The 16,504-nt window shown below is 28.8% G+C and overlaps 1 protein-coding gene across 27 annotated transcripts in view; it reads left to right on the forward strand.

The window, feature by feature from the left end:
- LOC114130918 (dystonin) overlaps positions 1-15,773 on the forward strand; it is a 74,180-nt gene extending 58,407 nt beyond the window's left edge. For 13 of the 27 annotated variants that reach the window (XM_050199454.1, XM_050199455.1, XM_027995996.2 and 10 more), the window contains 20 exons: positions 29-40; positions 135-960; positions 1,027-1,250; positions 1,312-1,852; positions 1,930-2,127; positions 2,191-2,484; positions 2,563-2,846; positions 3,087-3,137; positions 4,384-4,461; positions 4,693-4,864; positions 4,951-5,068; positions 5,266-5,495; positions 5,620-5,737; positions 6,369-6,449; positions 7,533-7,669; positions 10,074-10,353; positions 11,009-11,162; positions 11,480-11,536; positions 12,366-12,500; positions 14,826-15,773. In XM_050199454.1, coding sequence (XP_050055411.1) covers positions 29-40; positions 135-960; positions 1,027-1,250; positions 1,312-1,852; positions 1,930-2,127; positions 2,191-2,484; positions 2,563-2,846; positions 3,087-3,137; positions 4,384-4,461; positions 4,693-4,864; positions 4,951-5,068; positions 5,266-5,495; positions 5,620-5,737; positions 6,369-6,449; positions 7,533-7,669; positions 10,074-10,353; positions 11,009-11,162; positions 11,480-11,536; positions 12,366-12,500; positions 14,826-14,946 — 4,111 coding nt within the window. In that variant the 3' untranslated portion in view covers positions 14,947-15,773. Of the gene's footprint in view, positions 1-28; positions 41-134; positions 961-1,026; positions 1,251-1,311; positions 1,853-1,929; positions 2,128-2,190; positions 2,485-2,562; positions 2,847-3,086; positions 3,138-4,383; positions 4,462-4,692; positions 4,865-4,950; positions 5,069-5,265; positions 5,496-5,619; positions 5,738-6,368; positions 6,450-7,532; positions 7,670-9,216; positions 9,333-10,073; positions 10,354-11,008; positions 11,163-11,479; positions 11,537-12,365; positions 12,501-14,825 lie in introns of all 27 variants that reach the window. The other 14 variants (XM_050199451.1, XM_050199469.1, XM_050199467.1 and 11 more) reach the window with 10 other exon arrangements.
- Positions 15,774-16,504: the final 731 nt, after the last annotated feature.

Consider the following 16,504-nt stretch of genomic DNA (forward strand, 5'->3'; position numbering starts at 1 on the left):
GCTTACAATGGATTTTATTATTTTATAGAAGTGTCGCTAGGTAATAGTTATAAATTAATCTGGATTTAAATACTTCAATATTAGTTTAAAATATTAAATTATATATTTTTATATTTTACTTTTCGATATTATAGGCAAGCCCAAGAACTTACAGAAAGAACTACAGTTGAACAGGCAGCTGCTCTCAAACAACCATTAACTGAAGTGAACCGTAGATGGGAAAATCTATTGAAGGGTATTGTTGAACGACAGCGTCAATTGGAAAACAGTCTTTTACAATTAGGCCAATTCCATCATGCATTGGCAGAACTTCTTGCATGGATTGATAATACTAATAAAACATTAGACAAAGATTTGAAACCTGTTGCTGGTGATTCTCAGTTATTGGAAGTTGAACTTGCTAAGCTCAAAGTATTAGTGAATGACATTCATGCTCATCAGTCAAGTGTTGACACTTTGAATGATGCTGGTCGACAATTGATTGAAAATGGAAAAGGATCAGCTGAAGCTAACTCCACTCAAGATAAACTTAATGTTTTGAATAAAAGCTGGAGAGACTTATTACAAAAAGCAGCTGATCGGCAGTTAGAGTTAGAAGACGCACTGCAAGAAGCCCAAAGGTTTGCTGTTGAAATTCAAGACTTGCTATCATGGTTAGGCGAAGTTGATGGTGTGATAGCAACATCGAAACCTGTTGGTGGCTTACCTGAAACAGCAAGTGAACAGTTGGAACGCTTCATGGAAGTATATGATGAACTAGAATCTAATAGACCAAAAGTGGAAACTGTTTTAGCTCAAGGTCAAGAATATTTGAAAAAATCACCAAACTCTGGTAACTTGCAACAAAACTTGAAAACCCTAAAACAGCGATGGGATAGTGTGACTGCTAGAGCTAATGATAAAAAAATCAAATTGGAAATTGCACTTAAAGAAGCTACTGAATTCCATAATGCTTTACAGGTATGTGTGATAAATATATATATATTTAATAATATTTAGTATAAATTGTTTTATTATAATTATTAGGCATTTGTTGATTGGTTAACTGATGCTGAGAAAACATTATCTAACTTGAAACCAGTTTCTCGTATTTTGGCCACTATTTTAACACAAATTGAAGACCATAAGACTTTCCAAAAAGATGTGAGCTCCCATCGAGAAATAATGCTTCATTTGGACAAAAAAGGAACTCATCTGAAGTACTTTTCACAGAAACAAGATGTTATACTCATCAAAAACTTATTAATCAGGTAAAATAAATGTTTATTTTATTTTTGTAATTAATTTTATTTTAAATCTTTGTGTTTTTAGTGTACAACATCGCTTTGAACGAGTTGTGTCAAAGAGTGCTGAAAGAACTCGTGCACTTGATCATGGTTATAAGGAAGCTCGCGAGTTCAATGAAGCATGGTCAAGCCTAATGGATTGGTTGGCTACTGCAGAGAAGAATCTGGATGAATTAACCCAAGATGCTAGTGTTGGTAATGATCCAGAGCGTATTAAACAGCGTTTGGCCAAACACAGAGATGTACAACGGGCCTTAAGTGGAAAGCAAGCAACATATGACTCTACAATGAGAATGGGCAAAGCATTGAAAGAAAAAGCTCCTAAGAGTGATGAACAACCCTTAAACAAAATGATCAATGAATTAAAAGAAAAGTGGAATTTAGTATGCACCAAATCTGTAGATAGGCAAAGAAAGTTGGAAGAAGCTTTGTTGTACTGTGGACAGTTTAAAGATGCTATGGAAGCTCTTTTGGATTGGTTACGTAAAACTGAAAAAAGATTAACTGATGATGGACCAGTGCATGGAGATTTGGATACAGTAATGGCTTTAGTTGAACAACATAAGGTAAATAATTTAATTAACTACTATGAATAACATTGCATTTTGTTAGTATATATTATTTATATAAATATTTTTATTAGGCATTTGAAGATACATTATCTAAGCGTTATGAGCAAATGAAAACTGTACGACAGACTGGTAAAGATCTTATGTCAAAGGCCAACAATGCTGACCGTGCTATAATTCAAAATCAACTGGACGATTTAGAGGGCTTGTGGAATCGTACTAGCCAATTATGCGAAAAACGAACAGAACGTCTTGAAGACGCGTTAAGACAAGTAATAAAAATTAAATTTTAAATTGATATAATTAACTCAAATTGTTGTTTATTATTTTTTTAGGCTGAGCAGTTACATAAATCTGTACATTTACTGTTAGAATGGTTATCTGATGCAGAGATGAAATTAAGGTTCATTGGACCATTACCAGATAATGAACAAGAAACAAGAAACCAGTTAAATGAGCATAGGAAGTTCATTGAAGAAATGTCTGATAAACAACATGAAAAAGATTCTACCGTTACTTTGGCTCAACGAATCTTAGAAAAAGCACATCCAGACGCAGTTGGTGTGATCAAGCACTGGATAACTATAATTCAGTCTAGATGGGAAGAAGTTTGGACTTGGGCTAAACAGGTAAAGTAACATCCTTATCAAAATGAGTCAAGCTAATAACTGTTTCTACTATTTTTAATTAATAAATTGTATATTTAGCGTGAGCAAAGGCTAGTCGAACACTTACAGTCCCTTCAAGACTTGGACTCATTGCTAGAAGAATTATTCTCCTGGTTGACTAGATTAGAAAACAGATTGTTAGATCTTGAATCTGAACCTTTACCCGACAGTATAGAAGTGGTTGAAAAACTGATTGAAGAACATCGAGAATTCATGGAAAACACTGCTAAGAGACAAACTGAAGTAGACACTGTGTGCAAAGTTAAACAACCTGCTGCTCCAGTAGGAAGAAAACCATCGGCTAAGAAAATATCTACTATGAGGTTTGCTATATCAGTTATTAATGTATATTTTTTTAATATATTTGATAATTTTTAAACAATTTTATTTATAAAAATAAAAACAACATTCAAACCTTATTCATAATGTTTTTAGTTGCATGATTGTATATTTAGAGCTTATTGTGTTATAAAAATATTTTCATTTTATGTTTGCTTTATATAAATATTATCACAATATTGCACGCATAATATTTATAAGATTGCACTTTTGCACATTTTCAGCCGAGAGGACTTGGCTGGCAGTTCACATGATCTAAGTGATCGCAGACAAAGGTTAGTACAAAATGCACAATGCACTTACATATATTAATAATTTTATTGATACCTATTATAGTGTATGGTTAAATATACATGTGAATTTAGTTTTGAAACTAGTAATTGGGTTGATACTTAATCATATTACTACATGTTAGGTATTCGATTTTAAAATATTGTGCTAGAAAAAAATAAAACATCAAATTTTATCTTACAATAACAATTCTAACTATAAATAAATTGAAATATTCCATATCAATGGAGATGTAGAATATAAATATCAAATTACCATTACAAAAAAAAAATATAACATGATCTCTAAAATCTCATTAATATCTATTAAGATTACTCTTTTATCAACACATTTATAAAATATAAATTAATAGTTTCAAGTCTTTAGTGTGTGTAGACATCTACTATATTAGTATGGAACTCATTTAAGTTGTCTAATGTAAGAACAATTTAAGCCATTCAATACATCTCATTTTATAATTTTTCCTCGCCAATTACAAGGTACAAGAATTTGCATTTAATTTTTTTTAAAAGTCAAGAAATAAAATAGAGTAAATTAAAAGTATTGTTTCCGAAAAGTTTTAAATGTATCTATTTTTTTTTTCGTATTATTATTAGCATTGATAAATTATTTGATCCATGTTTTCTAGTATGCTAAATTTAGTTCTACCTAATTTTAACTTAATCGACTTTCTCTCATAGTTATTTTTTTAATTGTTTAATATTATTTTATTTTAATTTAATTTTTTCAATCATAAGTCACATTAATTATTATTCTTCACAAAATTAATTTGAATACATAAATTTCATTAATCAGTTAACATTTATTTTGTTTGTGCACATACTCGTAGATATATATTTTATAATTATTAGCATATTTCACATTGGCTTAATGCTAAAATGTATTTACATTTTTCAGTAATATCCATTATAAATACATTTATTAATATTATACAATATACTTATTCAGAATAGTCTAGAGATTGCTGATTTTTTTTTTAAAATAAAATATTGAGCTTATAATTGTCACTGTTGATAAGTTACAATATTTTGAACACTTTTTTTATTAACCTTATTGATGTTGATAATTTTTAATTTTAGTTATTTGTTGAAAATAAAAACACATTAATATTATAGAATAGAAAATAATTTAATATTTAATAAATCTATATACATTAATTTTATTTGTGTAATTTAAAATTGCTATTTAAATCAATTATTAAAATATTGTTATTTTTTTTTGTATTTTTAGTCGGGGTAGTCAAATCATACGAGATAAATCCATGGATCATTTGCCACATATTGGACCTCGATTCCCAGCTAAAGGAAGGTAAGCTAAAAAATGTCTAGACCTTCAAAATTTTACTATATATACATATTTTATACAAATATGCTATATATTATGTGATTACTTATTATTTTAATACCATGCTGTATTCTTCTGTTCTGTACTCTCTATAAAATGTAGAAGCTTAGTTCAATGTTTGTGTCGTATTTTTGGTGTCGAATAATTTTCATGTAGACTTTAATATTATATTTTATATTTAACTTTTATCTATAGCAAAGTGGAAGAGCCCCTGTTACGCAATTCGCGTTGTCGACAGCTGTGGGACAAATGGCATTCCGTGTGGCTAATGGCTTGGGAACGTCAGCGTCGTCTGCAGGAACATCTGAACTATTTAAGAGAAGTCGAGAAAGTAAGGAACTTCTCATGGGATCTGTGGAGGAAACGAGTACGTGAATATTAAAATAAATAAACAAATAAAACAGTTGTATATTTCGATTTTGTGTTTTAATTGCGTTTGATTTCTATCTAAAGTTCTTGAAGTTCATGAACCATAAGAAATCCCGGCTCACAGATTTATTCAGGAAAATGGACAAGAACAATGATGGTCTTATACCTAGAGATGACTTTATCGACGGAATCATGAAAACCAGTGAGTTAACAATCGATAATATATAGTGTGCACTTTAGATGTTTGGGTCTAATAATGAAATGGTTTTGATTGATCAGTATAAGTTGTGCGTTGAGAAGAGGAAGTCTGCAAGGCTGTGAATATGGAGGGCGAGCTTATTATGATGTACTAACTAATTTGTATCTTATGTTAATTATATGTATTTTTTTATCCAACAGAATTTGATACTAGTAAACTGGAAATGAACGCTGTGGCTGATATGTTCGATCATGACAAACTTGGTCTGATCGACTGGAAAGAATTCATAGCCGCATTGCGACCAGACTGGGAAGAAAAGAAACCAGACACCGAGGCCGAAAAGATACATGATGAGGTTAAAAGGCTGGTAATGCTGTGTACTTGTCGCCAAAAGTTCAGAGTGTTCCAAGTTGGAGAAGGAAAATACCGGGTACGTGGTGTATAATATAAGTTTTCGGGGATTTTGTGGTTTATCGCGTTTTGCTCGCTCAATAATAATTGTAAGATTTGCGATGCGTTTATTAACGTGTTTCGTTTTGATTTTGCATATACAGTTCGGCGACAGTCAGAAACTGCGTCTCGTCCGTATATTGAGATCAACTGTTATGGTACGTGTCGGCGGTGGTTGGGTCGCTCTCGACGAATTTTTGGTTAAGAACGATCCGTGCAGAGGTGAGTAATTCGTTAACAATATTAGTCAAACATTCTAAATACACATAAATAAATATATATAATAGTAATTCTATTAATCTTTAACCGATGGTTGGGTAATTTTTGGATAAATAAATGATATATGTTATATGTATATTAATAATAACTAATTAATAAGTTAATTTTACTGTTATTTTAGTATCTCTTAACCGGTGCCTCGTTAGTACAAGGGTAAACATAATATACCACACACGTGGTTAACAAACAGAAAACAATAATATGTTAAATAATATCAATATATAAATACATATTATATTAATAATTATTAAAAACAAACTCTTGAGAAAGTAAAAGGGTAACTTAAACGCGAGTGTATATTCTATACATACTAACTCAATGCATGTGTACATTATACATATATAATATACTATTATATATATTACAATTAACATTGAATATGATTTTAGTTTCCAAAGTACGTAATTTAACATAATATTATGATACTGTTGTTTCTCATATTTTATTTGTTGAATTTTGATTTTGTCCTTATCCATCGTTTCCTTTACTTATGATTTTTTTATTTTATTTTGGTTTTTCAATTATTCTTTCTTTTTTCGTTTTGATTTTGATTAATTTTTTTGGTCGAGTCTAGTTGAAATGTTGCCGATGCCCAACCCATTCGTGCCCGAAGAACACGAACCGTGGTGTCCTTACAGCCTAGTCCAATTGAATTGTATGATCGCTATATCGTTACATATTTTTGAACCCTATTTTTTCGATGCACGTGGTTTTTTTTATGGTTTTTCTTATTTTTGCGTTTTGTTGTTTTGTATTTCTCAGCGGTACACTGTGCTGCGTACCGTAAGCCTACTTCAACTGCCAAAAAGGTATATTATTACGAGGTCGTCATCAGACACTGTGTTTATGTTATTTGAAAAACTTTATCAAGTATTAACGCATTTAGAATACGTTTTTCGTAGAATTTGCAAGTATAACGTTAATTTATATAGTACCTAGGTTAAATCTACAGACCTAGGTCTGCTCTAATATGATGTTATACTTGCAATATATAGTTTTTGTGTCACGTATTTCGCGTATGCGTATCACGCGTATACATTTGTAGCGAGTTTGCAGCAGCTTCCTATAAATCCTGAAATCCTTGCACTCGTATAAGCGAAACTATATTATATAGGTATATATAATATGGTGTTTAACTATATTCTATATACGTCTATACAGAAATTTTGGTCGTCGCGACTAATGACTATAATATAGAATATAGATGAAACCAATAATATATATAATACATATTATATTATTATTAAATAGGTACTTATAATACCTATTTATATATATCAGTACTTATGCGTAAATAGATTTATTCCATACACGAATCTAAAAGTTTCGCCTATGCATGTATCCTGTAAAGTTAAATTTAATATATTATACCGCTCACTATAGCATGCTAATTATTTACTATTAATACATATTATTATTACGTATAATATTTTATACGCGCTGAATATTTAACTTGGCGTGAGGACACTAATCCGGTTTGGCTTCATATACCTATGTATACTTTATAGTATAATATTATTAGTTGTACTAATAATAATATGTTTTGGATTTTTTAATTATTTTATATTTGATTTGATTTGATTTGATTTTAATTATTATTATTTAACACATTAACTTTTTTTTTCACTGTTTTAATATTGTGATGTGTTTTTTATTTTGTTTGTTTTTGTTTTGTTTTTTTTTTTTAACAATTTTATCCTTCTCATCACACCTTTTCATTTCCTTTACGCACTCACAGCCAAAGGACGCACAAACATCGAACTCCGCGAGCAGTTCATACTGGCCGATGGCGTTTCACAGAGCATGTCCGCATTCAAACCGAAACACAACGCTCAACAACAGCGGTCTGTGTCTACTGCCGGTCCGATCACAAAGGTAAAATGACTAATATATCTGTCAAATAACTAAGTATATATTATATATATACTATTTTGTTATTATATATCCAAGTAAGAAAGCACGGACTGTACTTAATTATATATTATTTTAAACACCGTTTTTGGCCTTATCGTCATTGCATCGTGCAGTAAATATAATGTGTGCAGTGAAATATTGGCTTTTTTACTTATTTTTTTTTTTTTGCTCGCTGCTGCTATTTATTTTTAGTTTGTAGTTTTTTGAGTGCGTAGTATTTAGTCGTTATATAAGTGTAACTTAGATACTTATGTATTATCAAGGTTACCTGGATCAATCAAGAATTGATTGTACTATACCGTATTATACTCAAACATACGAATGTTTTATATAGATATTATTTGGACTACTTACTATTTTTTTGCATATTTTTATGTATATTAATTTACCAATAAAATACTTAAGTGTGTTTTTATTATATCTTAATATATTCAATATTTACATTATGTCATTTAATTGTAAATTCAAAACTATTATTTGGAAAAATTAAAATTCAAAATTAGGTAGGTAGTACTGTTTTTTTAGTAAAGAAAACATTTTTATGTCTCAAAATTAAATCAAATTGGTTTGAATTTATAGGATTTTGCTATTTCATTAATTCTGCCAAATATTAACTATTAACTATTATTATTATTAAGTATTTGTGTAAAATCTTTTCGAAGACTTAGTTACGCCTCTTCAATAACCCACATAATATTTTTTTATATTGTACGTACTAAGATCGACCACCCCACATTCTTAAGACAAAATCGTATGAACCTCATAAATGAAATCATTAAATATACTTTATAATTACGAATTCTTAAATAAGTCTTATTATATAATATTTCGAGACAGAATTAAAGACCCAACTTACCTACCTACACAATTTAGTCTTTTATTTCTGGAGATACAAATCATCAGCTAGATACTTAAAAATAAAAAGTAATAAAAGCTTGATATTATCTGCAAAAATAAGGAACAAGTTAAGACATAATAACAAAATAATGAGATCTTACACTGTCATTTTCACACACTGTTTTATTTATTCAATAAATAAATGCAAAAAATAGTGGTAGTCTAAAAAATACATATGTACATGTATAAGCAGTCTGGTAAATTTTCGATCGATCTGTGTAACACTAATAATACGTAAGTACCTACTGTAATTTATATTACACACACATATACATATATATGGCGTGAGCTCTACTTCTGAACTGTCGGCTTGTGGTTTGTATTGAGTGCATATATTTTGTATGCTATGAAACTATATATAGCAAGGCGTGGAAAAGAAACGAAAATCATATATTTTATAATTTATGAATAAGTTCTCAAGGGTTTTTTTAATAAAAAAAAAAACTGACGATTCCCTTCCTATATCATGATTTTATTTACGAATTAGTCGTACAATAATAGTATATAATTGAAATGAAACTCTTTGGTTACGTCGAGGCACTTCGGGGGAGAGCATGTTGAGTATGTGTCGATGACTGATTGTAAATACATATGTTTTAAAAATTAAATAGCCGAAGAGTTTATGAGAGAGTTGATGCCAATATTCGAGAGTTTAAGACAACGAGAGTCCTTGCCGTGTTCGTATCCTCTTGCAATGGGCCCCAGCAGGCAAATCAACACGTTTTGGGTAAATTGTCGAAAAAAAGAAAAAACTGCACTCTAGCGTTTTTTCAATTTTTTTTATGTTTTATTTATTTTAGTGTTATTAGGCGGCGGTGGCGTTATTCGTCGATGTTATATAATTTTGCGGTGTTGATTGGTGGTATGGGTATTATAGTTACGGTGAAACGAATTAATGATCATCTTAGTATAAATTTGAAAACCTAGCCATAAGTATAATTACGAGTATAATAAGATAAAATATTTTAAACATCTAGAATTTCTCTTAGTATTTTAACATGTCATTGAATTCTAATCGTTAATATTTATGTTTGGTGTTTATTTTTGGAACACAACTATGGAATTTATACTAAAATCGTCAAAAATTCCTAATAATGACCGTGATGTACGTCTATATGTAATAATATATATATATTTTAATATGATCTTCAATCTTATCGAGTTAGATAGGTCCAAGCTGGTTGTAATATAAGGGGTAAAAGAGGGAAAAGGGAAGAGAAAATCGCATATATCTATGTATAATACCCATGACGCCCGTCATGCGATTTACCACTACACATATAGTATATAATCGCCACCGCCGTTATACATTATACATTATTTATATAATATGTTATCGTAATATTATTTTTTATAATAATTTTTTACACGTGTTATTATTATAATTATTATCATCGTTGTATTCGATGAGTGGTATGGCGTAGTCATGGATTTTTTTTTTTTAATGCTGGAAATGTGTGTATATTAGGTACGTGAACGGAGTTCCAGGAGTGTACCGATGGGCAAGATGGGTGTAAACCGCACAGCCGGCACTCCAGACTCGCTTAGCGACAACGAATCGTCGCCTCACTCGAGAACTTCGGTTGTCAAAAAACCGTCCACACCAGCCGTCAGAAAATCAAACGTCGGGCTCACTGGTAGTCTACCGGCCAGCCGACCGGCTAGCAGACCAGCTAGCAGGCCGCAAAGCCGTCCGGGAAGCAAGCCACCTAGCCGACACGGTTCCAATCTGTCTCTAGACAGTACCGGTAATTGTTTATTTATTATTATTATTATTCGTCATAAATCTCAAATTTTATCCGTACATTTACATAGGTAGTATATATACACTAAAAATAATTATCCATTTAATAGATTAAATCTATGAATAATTCTTTGTCGATTTCTAAAAAAAACTATTTATATGGATTTTTGGAGAGTTCTATTTACTTACCTTCGACAAACGTTATTTATTTATTTATTATTTAATACGGAACGAGCCCAATTGCATTAAAGTACCTATATTAGTATATTTATTGTTATAAAGTATTGTAATTTTATTTTTTTACGAAGTCAATTTTTTTATAGTGAATAATAATTTTGTATCTTTTAACAATATCGTGATACCTATTATATTACCTTTAATATTTATTTAATGATTTAAAATGTAATTGACGTTACACTGCGTTATGACTTTATGAATATGTTATCTGGATGCACCAAAATCATGTTTACATTTTTCCAGAATTCTATAATTATATCAATTTCCTAAATATGTATAATATTTATTGCATTTTAAATTTTTGTAATCACGCCTCTTTTAATTTAATAAAAATTTGATTGTACAAGGGTTTGGTATTTAACATAATATATAGTAAAATAAATTTATTTTAAAATAATATGTGTATATTCATTGTGTTTTAGATTCAACTACGCCAAGTCGCATACCAAGACTTACGCCTGGCAAGACGCCTTCAACGTCTGCCACTCGTAAGTCTACGCTTAACGGACAAACCACTGGCAGGGGACTGCGTTCACCGTCAACGCTGACCAGCCAATCGCCGTCATCGTCTACCAGGTAATATACACACTTACATTATTATGCATAATATATATTATAATATATATATATATAATTAAATATATTAACTTTATAGTTATAATAATATACCTAATAGATGTTCTGAAAATATTTTTTGTTCATATTTTTTTTTTGGAAATGAACATATTTTTTTAAAAATTAGTAATATACCTATGAATTATGTAATATTAATTATTACGATAATTTATCATACATAGATTTCATCATAATATTAAACATTAACTTTTTTAATATTATTAACTCGCCTATTACTCTTACTAACCATGTTACTGTTATTTATCTATTACATGCAGGTCTCTGTCAATGCACAGATCGTCAAGTATACCTACGTTGTCTAACTCAAGTTCTAGGTAACTAACATTTTTAACGTTTTAAGTATAGTACAGTAATTATATACCTACAAACTAGTATTTTATTAAACACTCTATAATGAGCACGTTTTTTATACAATACAATCGCCGCGGTGATGGGCAAAATAAAATGCACCTGATTATTATAATCGCGTATTTTAAATGCGTGAAAGTGTTATCACTTCGATTCATTTTTAATTATCTTTATGACTTGGACAGAGAAAGCCTAAAATATGCACTAAAACTATCACCGTAAATCTTCTATGTGTACACGATACACGAATTTGTGTGAGTTTTAACTGTTCACCGGATATATTATTCCTGCGATAAAATATTTTCCATCGTCTAGTATTATAGGATATTTCGTGCGGTACATTTACATCTGTCTTTTGAATCCAGATCGAACGTGACGATGTTTTTAGTCGACTACCTATCACGCATACTATAATATTATATTACCTATATATCATCACTGGGCAGTGGCGCAACCAGGTTATATTCATGGGAGGGGTCCAGGAAAACTTTTTATTGATTATATGTTGTTTTTCTGTTTTCTTGGTAACTTTAAAAATATAAAATTAAAATAAATACTATGGCTTGAGCCAAGGGGTCCACTCCCCTGGGTTCGCCACTGTTAATGGGCAAATGTTGATATTTTATTTAATTACCTGAAGCATCAAAAAATACATCGTTCCTGCAGATTCGTGACTTGTAAACGTCGTTAATATAATATCACTGCAGATCATTCGTCTGATGCGTTTTTAGATTCGATTTATTTTACACGTAAATTAATAACATATTATAATTTATTTTTTGGGCGGTTGTGCAGTCGTAGTAACCATCACCCAGGTTCAAAAATACCCGTTCTTGCGGTACATCAATGTTCCCCGACGACAGTGCCCACGTCATCGTGTTCGCCGCCTATTTCGACGTCGCCGTCCCTTTCGTCATCTCCGTCTGCCGGGTAAAGCACAACAACAATCAAAACATATAATATTGTGTCGATTGCGTTATGTAGTATATTATTACTATATACGAATTTTCGTTTGTGTTGTGTATTACCCCGCTAAAATGCTTTTTTTATTCATTTGTATGTGTTATTTTTGCTGTATTATCGTTTTCACCTGCACGCTATATACCTATCACATCATATATATATCATATATATATATATATATACACTCTATATACTCGTTTATGTATTATATTACACGCACAACTAACAAAAATATACGAATTACGTATTATTAATATTATACAGAGTGATTCATTAAACCTGTTAAGTAATTGCTTGAAAATAATGTTTTTTATACATTATTTGTAACATACCTCTAGTTTTTTACCCGCATTTTTAATCTCATATTCTAAATTACAGAACACTAAACTCTAAATACTTAAAATGTTTAATTATTTAACTTTAAGTGCATTTCGTTTATAACCATTTAAAGCTTATATAAGTGTACTGTTTATACTTCACCACGTTGTTTACGTTGTTCAAACTCATCTTTACTCGTGCACTTAAAGTGTTTATTAATATAAAAATACGATTTTTTTTTTATATTTAGTATTTGAGTATGAATATTTAAGTATTTGTATCTTCGTTTTAAATTTAAATAATCAAAAGAATGTTTATAAAAAAATTGACAGTTCAACACGGACGTCTGACGATTATCTGAGTCAATATTGGTATAAAAACTTATTATTTTTCAAAATCACAAAAATGTTATTGAAATACTTTAAGTGTTGGAGTAGTTATACGAATAACTTTGTACTAGAATGTCTGTTGCAATACCTTGCTAACATAAATAATATTATTGTGTAGTCCTACCGCTTATATTTGTCTACGTACAAGTAATCTACTTATACTTTTATTGAACAATACTCATTATTTAAAAATCTATTAACGTTTCGAAAATGGTTTATTTGCTTTTTTCTTATCGAAATAAAGCAAATTAAATAAAAATAAATAATTTTTACTTTTTTGAATGATAACATGAAACACATTTTAATTTTATATTTTGAAGCAAAATATTTTTCGAAGTATTTTGATACTAAAAATCGAAATTTAAAAGATTTGTTTATGAATTATTATAAATATTTAAAAAATTTGGTGAGCAGGCGTAATGTTGTCATTCGAAAAAGTAAATTTTTTAAAAAATTACAACGATAAAAAAAATTTTAAAATATTATTTTATTTTTACTAAAAAATTATATATATATACAAAAAAGTTCAAAAACATTAATAGCTTTTGAAACGAGTACTGTTCGATAAAATAATCATCACCTTATTTCTGTATATAATTTATATTGCTCGCAATAATGTGTGTTTTCCTGGTATTTGTTCGTAGCACATAATATATGTATTAATTATCCTTGTACAAAAGGTATGTCATAAAGTATTTAATCTGTATTTCAAAAAAAAAAAAAAAAATCAACTCACCAGTTTTTAATTTTCAATTCCTAACCATGTACAATATTATTAGTATCTATATTAGTTATTAGTTATTACGATTCGAAGTCAATTTTCAACTTACTTCAAATTACCGAGAAAATTGCTATCTCACGTGTCCATATAACGTTTTCAATATTATCAGATTACGTGTCATTTCATTGATTCGAGTAGTAATTTTATTAATCGAAGTTTTTAGACCTTTAGTATAATATCATATTATAATACCGGCAGTGTAATTACTTATCGTTACAAAACTGATACATTGTTAATAACATTTATAATACATATTGCTATTAATTTTCACTAAAATTAAAAAATGACATGCAAATGTATAACATATTTTACAATAAATTAGTTTTTGTATTTAATTGTTGTTTTAGTAATAAAGATATAACTTATTATATCAGTATGTAGTGTTATAATGACAAGTCGTGTGTATATTAAATTTAGATATTCAACGAAAACTTACGATTTATAGTGAATGAAATGTAACAGTTTTTTTTTATCGTGTTAAACTGAATCTTAAATTTCATGATATCAACTTGATTTGTTGTATTATGTAAAAAAAATTCAAACATACTGAAAAAAATTATCATTTCAATTTCAGTTGTTTGAGACCACTAAATTGTACTTTGGCTTTCTAAAAACTCACCTTACCCCGAATTATTATATGTTATAATATAGTTGTTCGTGTTTATTGTGTTGTCTATAACGCGACATAATATTTGTATGTATGTTAAGTGTCTTAAGTGGTCTTGTCTAGTGTTTCATGGTGTTCATCATCATCTTAAGTTCAATGAAAAATAATTTTGGTTTTATCTTATTCCTTGTACACAGGTTGCAGTCTCCGTTGGCCACGCCATTGTCGTCGTCCAATCTGTCGCGAAGACCGTCAAACGCATCCGACACTAAACGCAGGGACTCCAAAACCGATTCCCGCGAACCGTTCCGACTATGAAAACCTGCACCGGAACAGACATATTATCGAATATGTATACGAATAATTGGTGTTTAACCCCTTAATCGATATTTATAATATTATTACTTCATTTAATCAAAACGTTGATTAATCTCTTAATTAATCCTGTCTAGTGTATTTTTTTTTTAATTTTTAAAAAATTGAGTATTATTATTTCTTACATATCTTTTTTTTTGTTTCTTTTGAATTTGTATTCTACTCGTTTTTTTTTTGTTTTGTTTATCTAGTAAAAGTTGAAAGTTTTTCATTTCATAATACAGATTAGTATTAAAACGCGTTATATATATATTATGATATACTATACCAACAAAATCAATACTTTTGCCTATACATAATATATATTTGTATAGAGAATATAATATTATAATATACTTTAAATGATATTCAAGTGCCATTGTAACGGAAAAAAAAAAGAAATGAAAAAAATCGTAATACTGTGTCACCATTCATATTAATTGCGATCCAGCGGTTCAATATTGTTATTTATTGTAATTTTTTTTATAAATAGTATATTTATTTTAATGTATATAATATCTTCTATATACCGATGGTTAATAAATTTACATTAAAATTATTTACAAGTGCCAATATTGTATTATTTACTTCTTCGATATATTTTTTTATGTAACGTGTAATTATATTAAACTTATAACATATTAAGTAATTTATGAATACCATTGAGACACTTATTGTAACTCTAAAAATTAACCAATCGTAACAACAGATGATTATTTTTTAACTATTTATAATATTTAATTGTTTTCCCTTTGCGGATTGAATAAATTGTGCAATTGTTTACTTAATAAGTTTGTTGTTCATTTATACTATACCTATATCGTCTCTGTAATATATATATTGTAATATATTATATTACCAAAAGACTTCGTGATTTAAAAAAAAAATAATAATTAATTATGTAAAGTAAACTATGGAAAATTGTGAATAAAAAACAATATTTTTAAAATCAGTGAAATTATGAATGAATAAAAGCAATTTATAATTTAAAAAACCGAAATAATCAATAATTGAAAAACATCAAGGTTTTACATTTTTTATTTATATACCTATAGCTTGTGGAAATCCAACAAAGAACTCACTTCTTATTGATATTTTGGATAATATAATATAATAGTTCAAAATATTAGATATTGTTCCATGGTAGCCAGTAGGCTATAGACATTCAAAGAAATTCATATTTATCCCATAATGTGTTTACATTTGTAATTTAAAATTAAATTAACTAAGTACTGTAAATTTTGTTATGATTAATTATTTAAATTTTAAATATCATTTGGTCTATAAAATTCTAATAATCTTAATCATTCGAAATATTCCAAAAACTGATATGTAAAATATCATGTGTTGCGTATTTCAAATTTATGAAATCTTATGTTGTACCTTTTATTATTGAATCATTAATTATGAATAAATTTAAAAATATGCCTTTTTAATGCTATACAATTGTTGAGGACGAGAAAAATAAGATTCAAAATTTTTCAGATGTTTTATAAAAAATTAGTCGATATAAGACAGTAAA

Source organism: Aphis gossypii, chromosome 2, assembly GCF_020184175.1.
Source record: "Aphis gossypii isolate Hap1 chromosome 2, ASM2018417v2, whole genome shotgun sequence".
In the NCBI taxonomy this organism is placed as follows: Eukaryota; Metazoa; Arthropoda; class Insecta; order Hemiptera; family Aphididae; genus Aphis; species Aphis gossypii.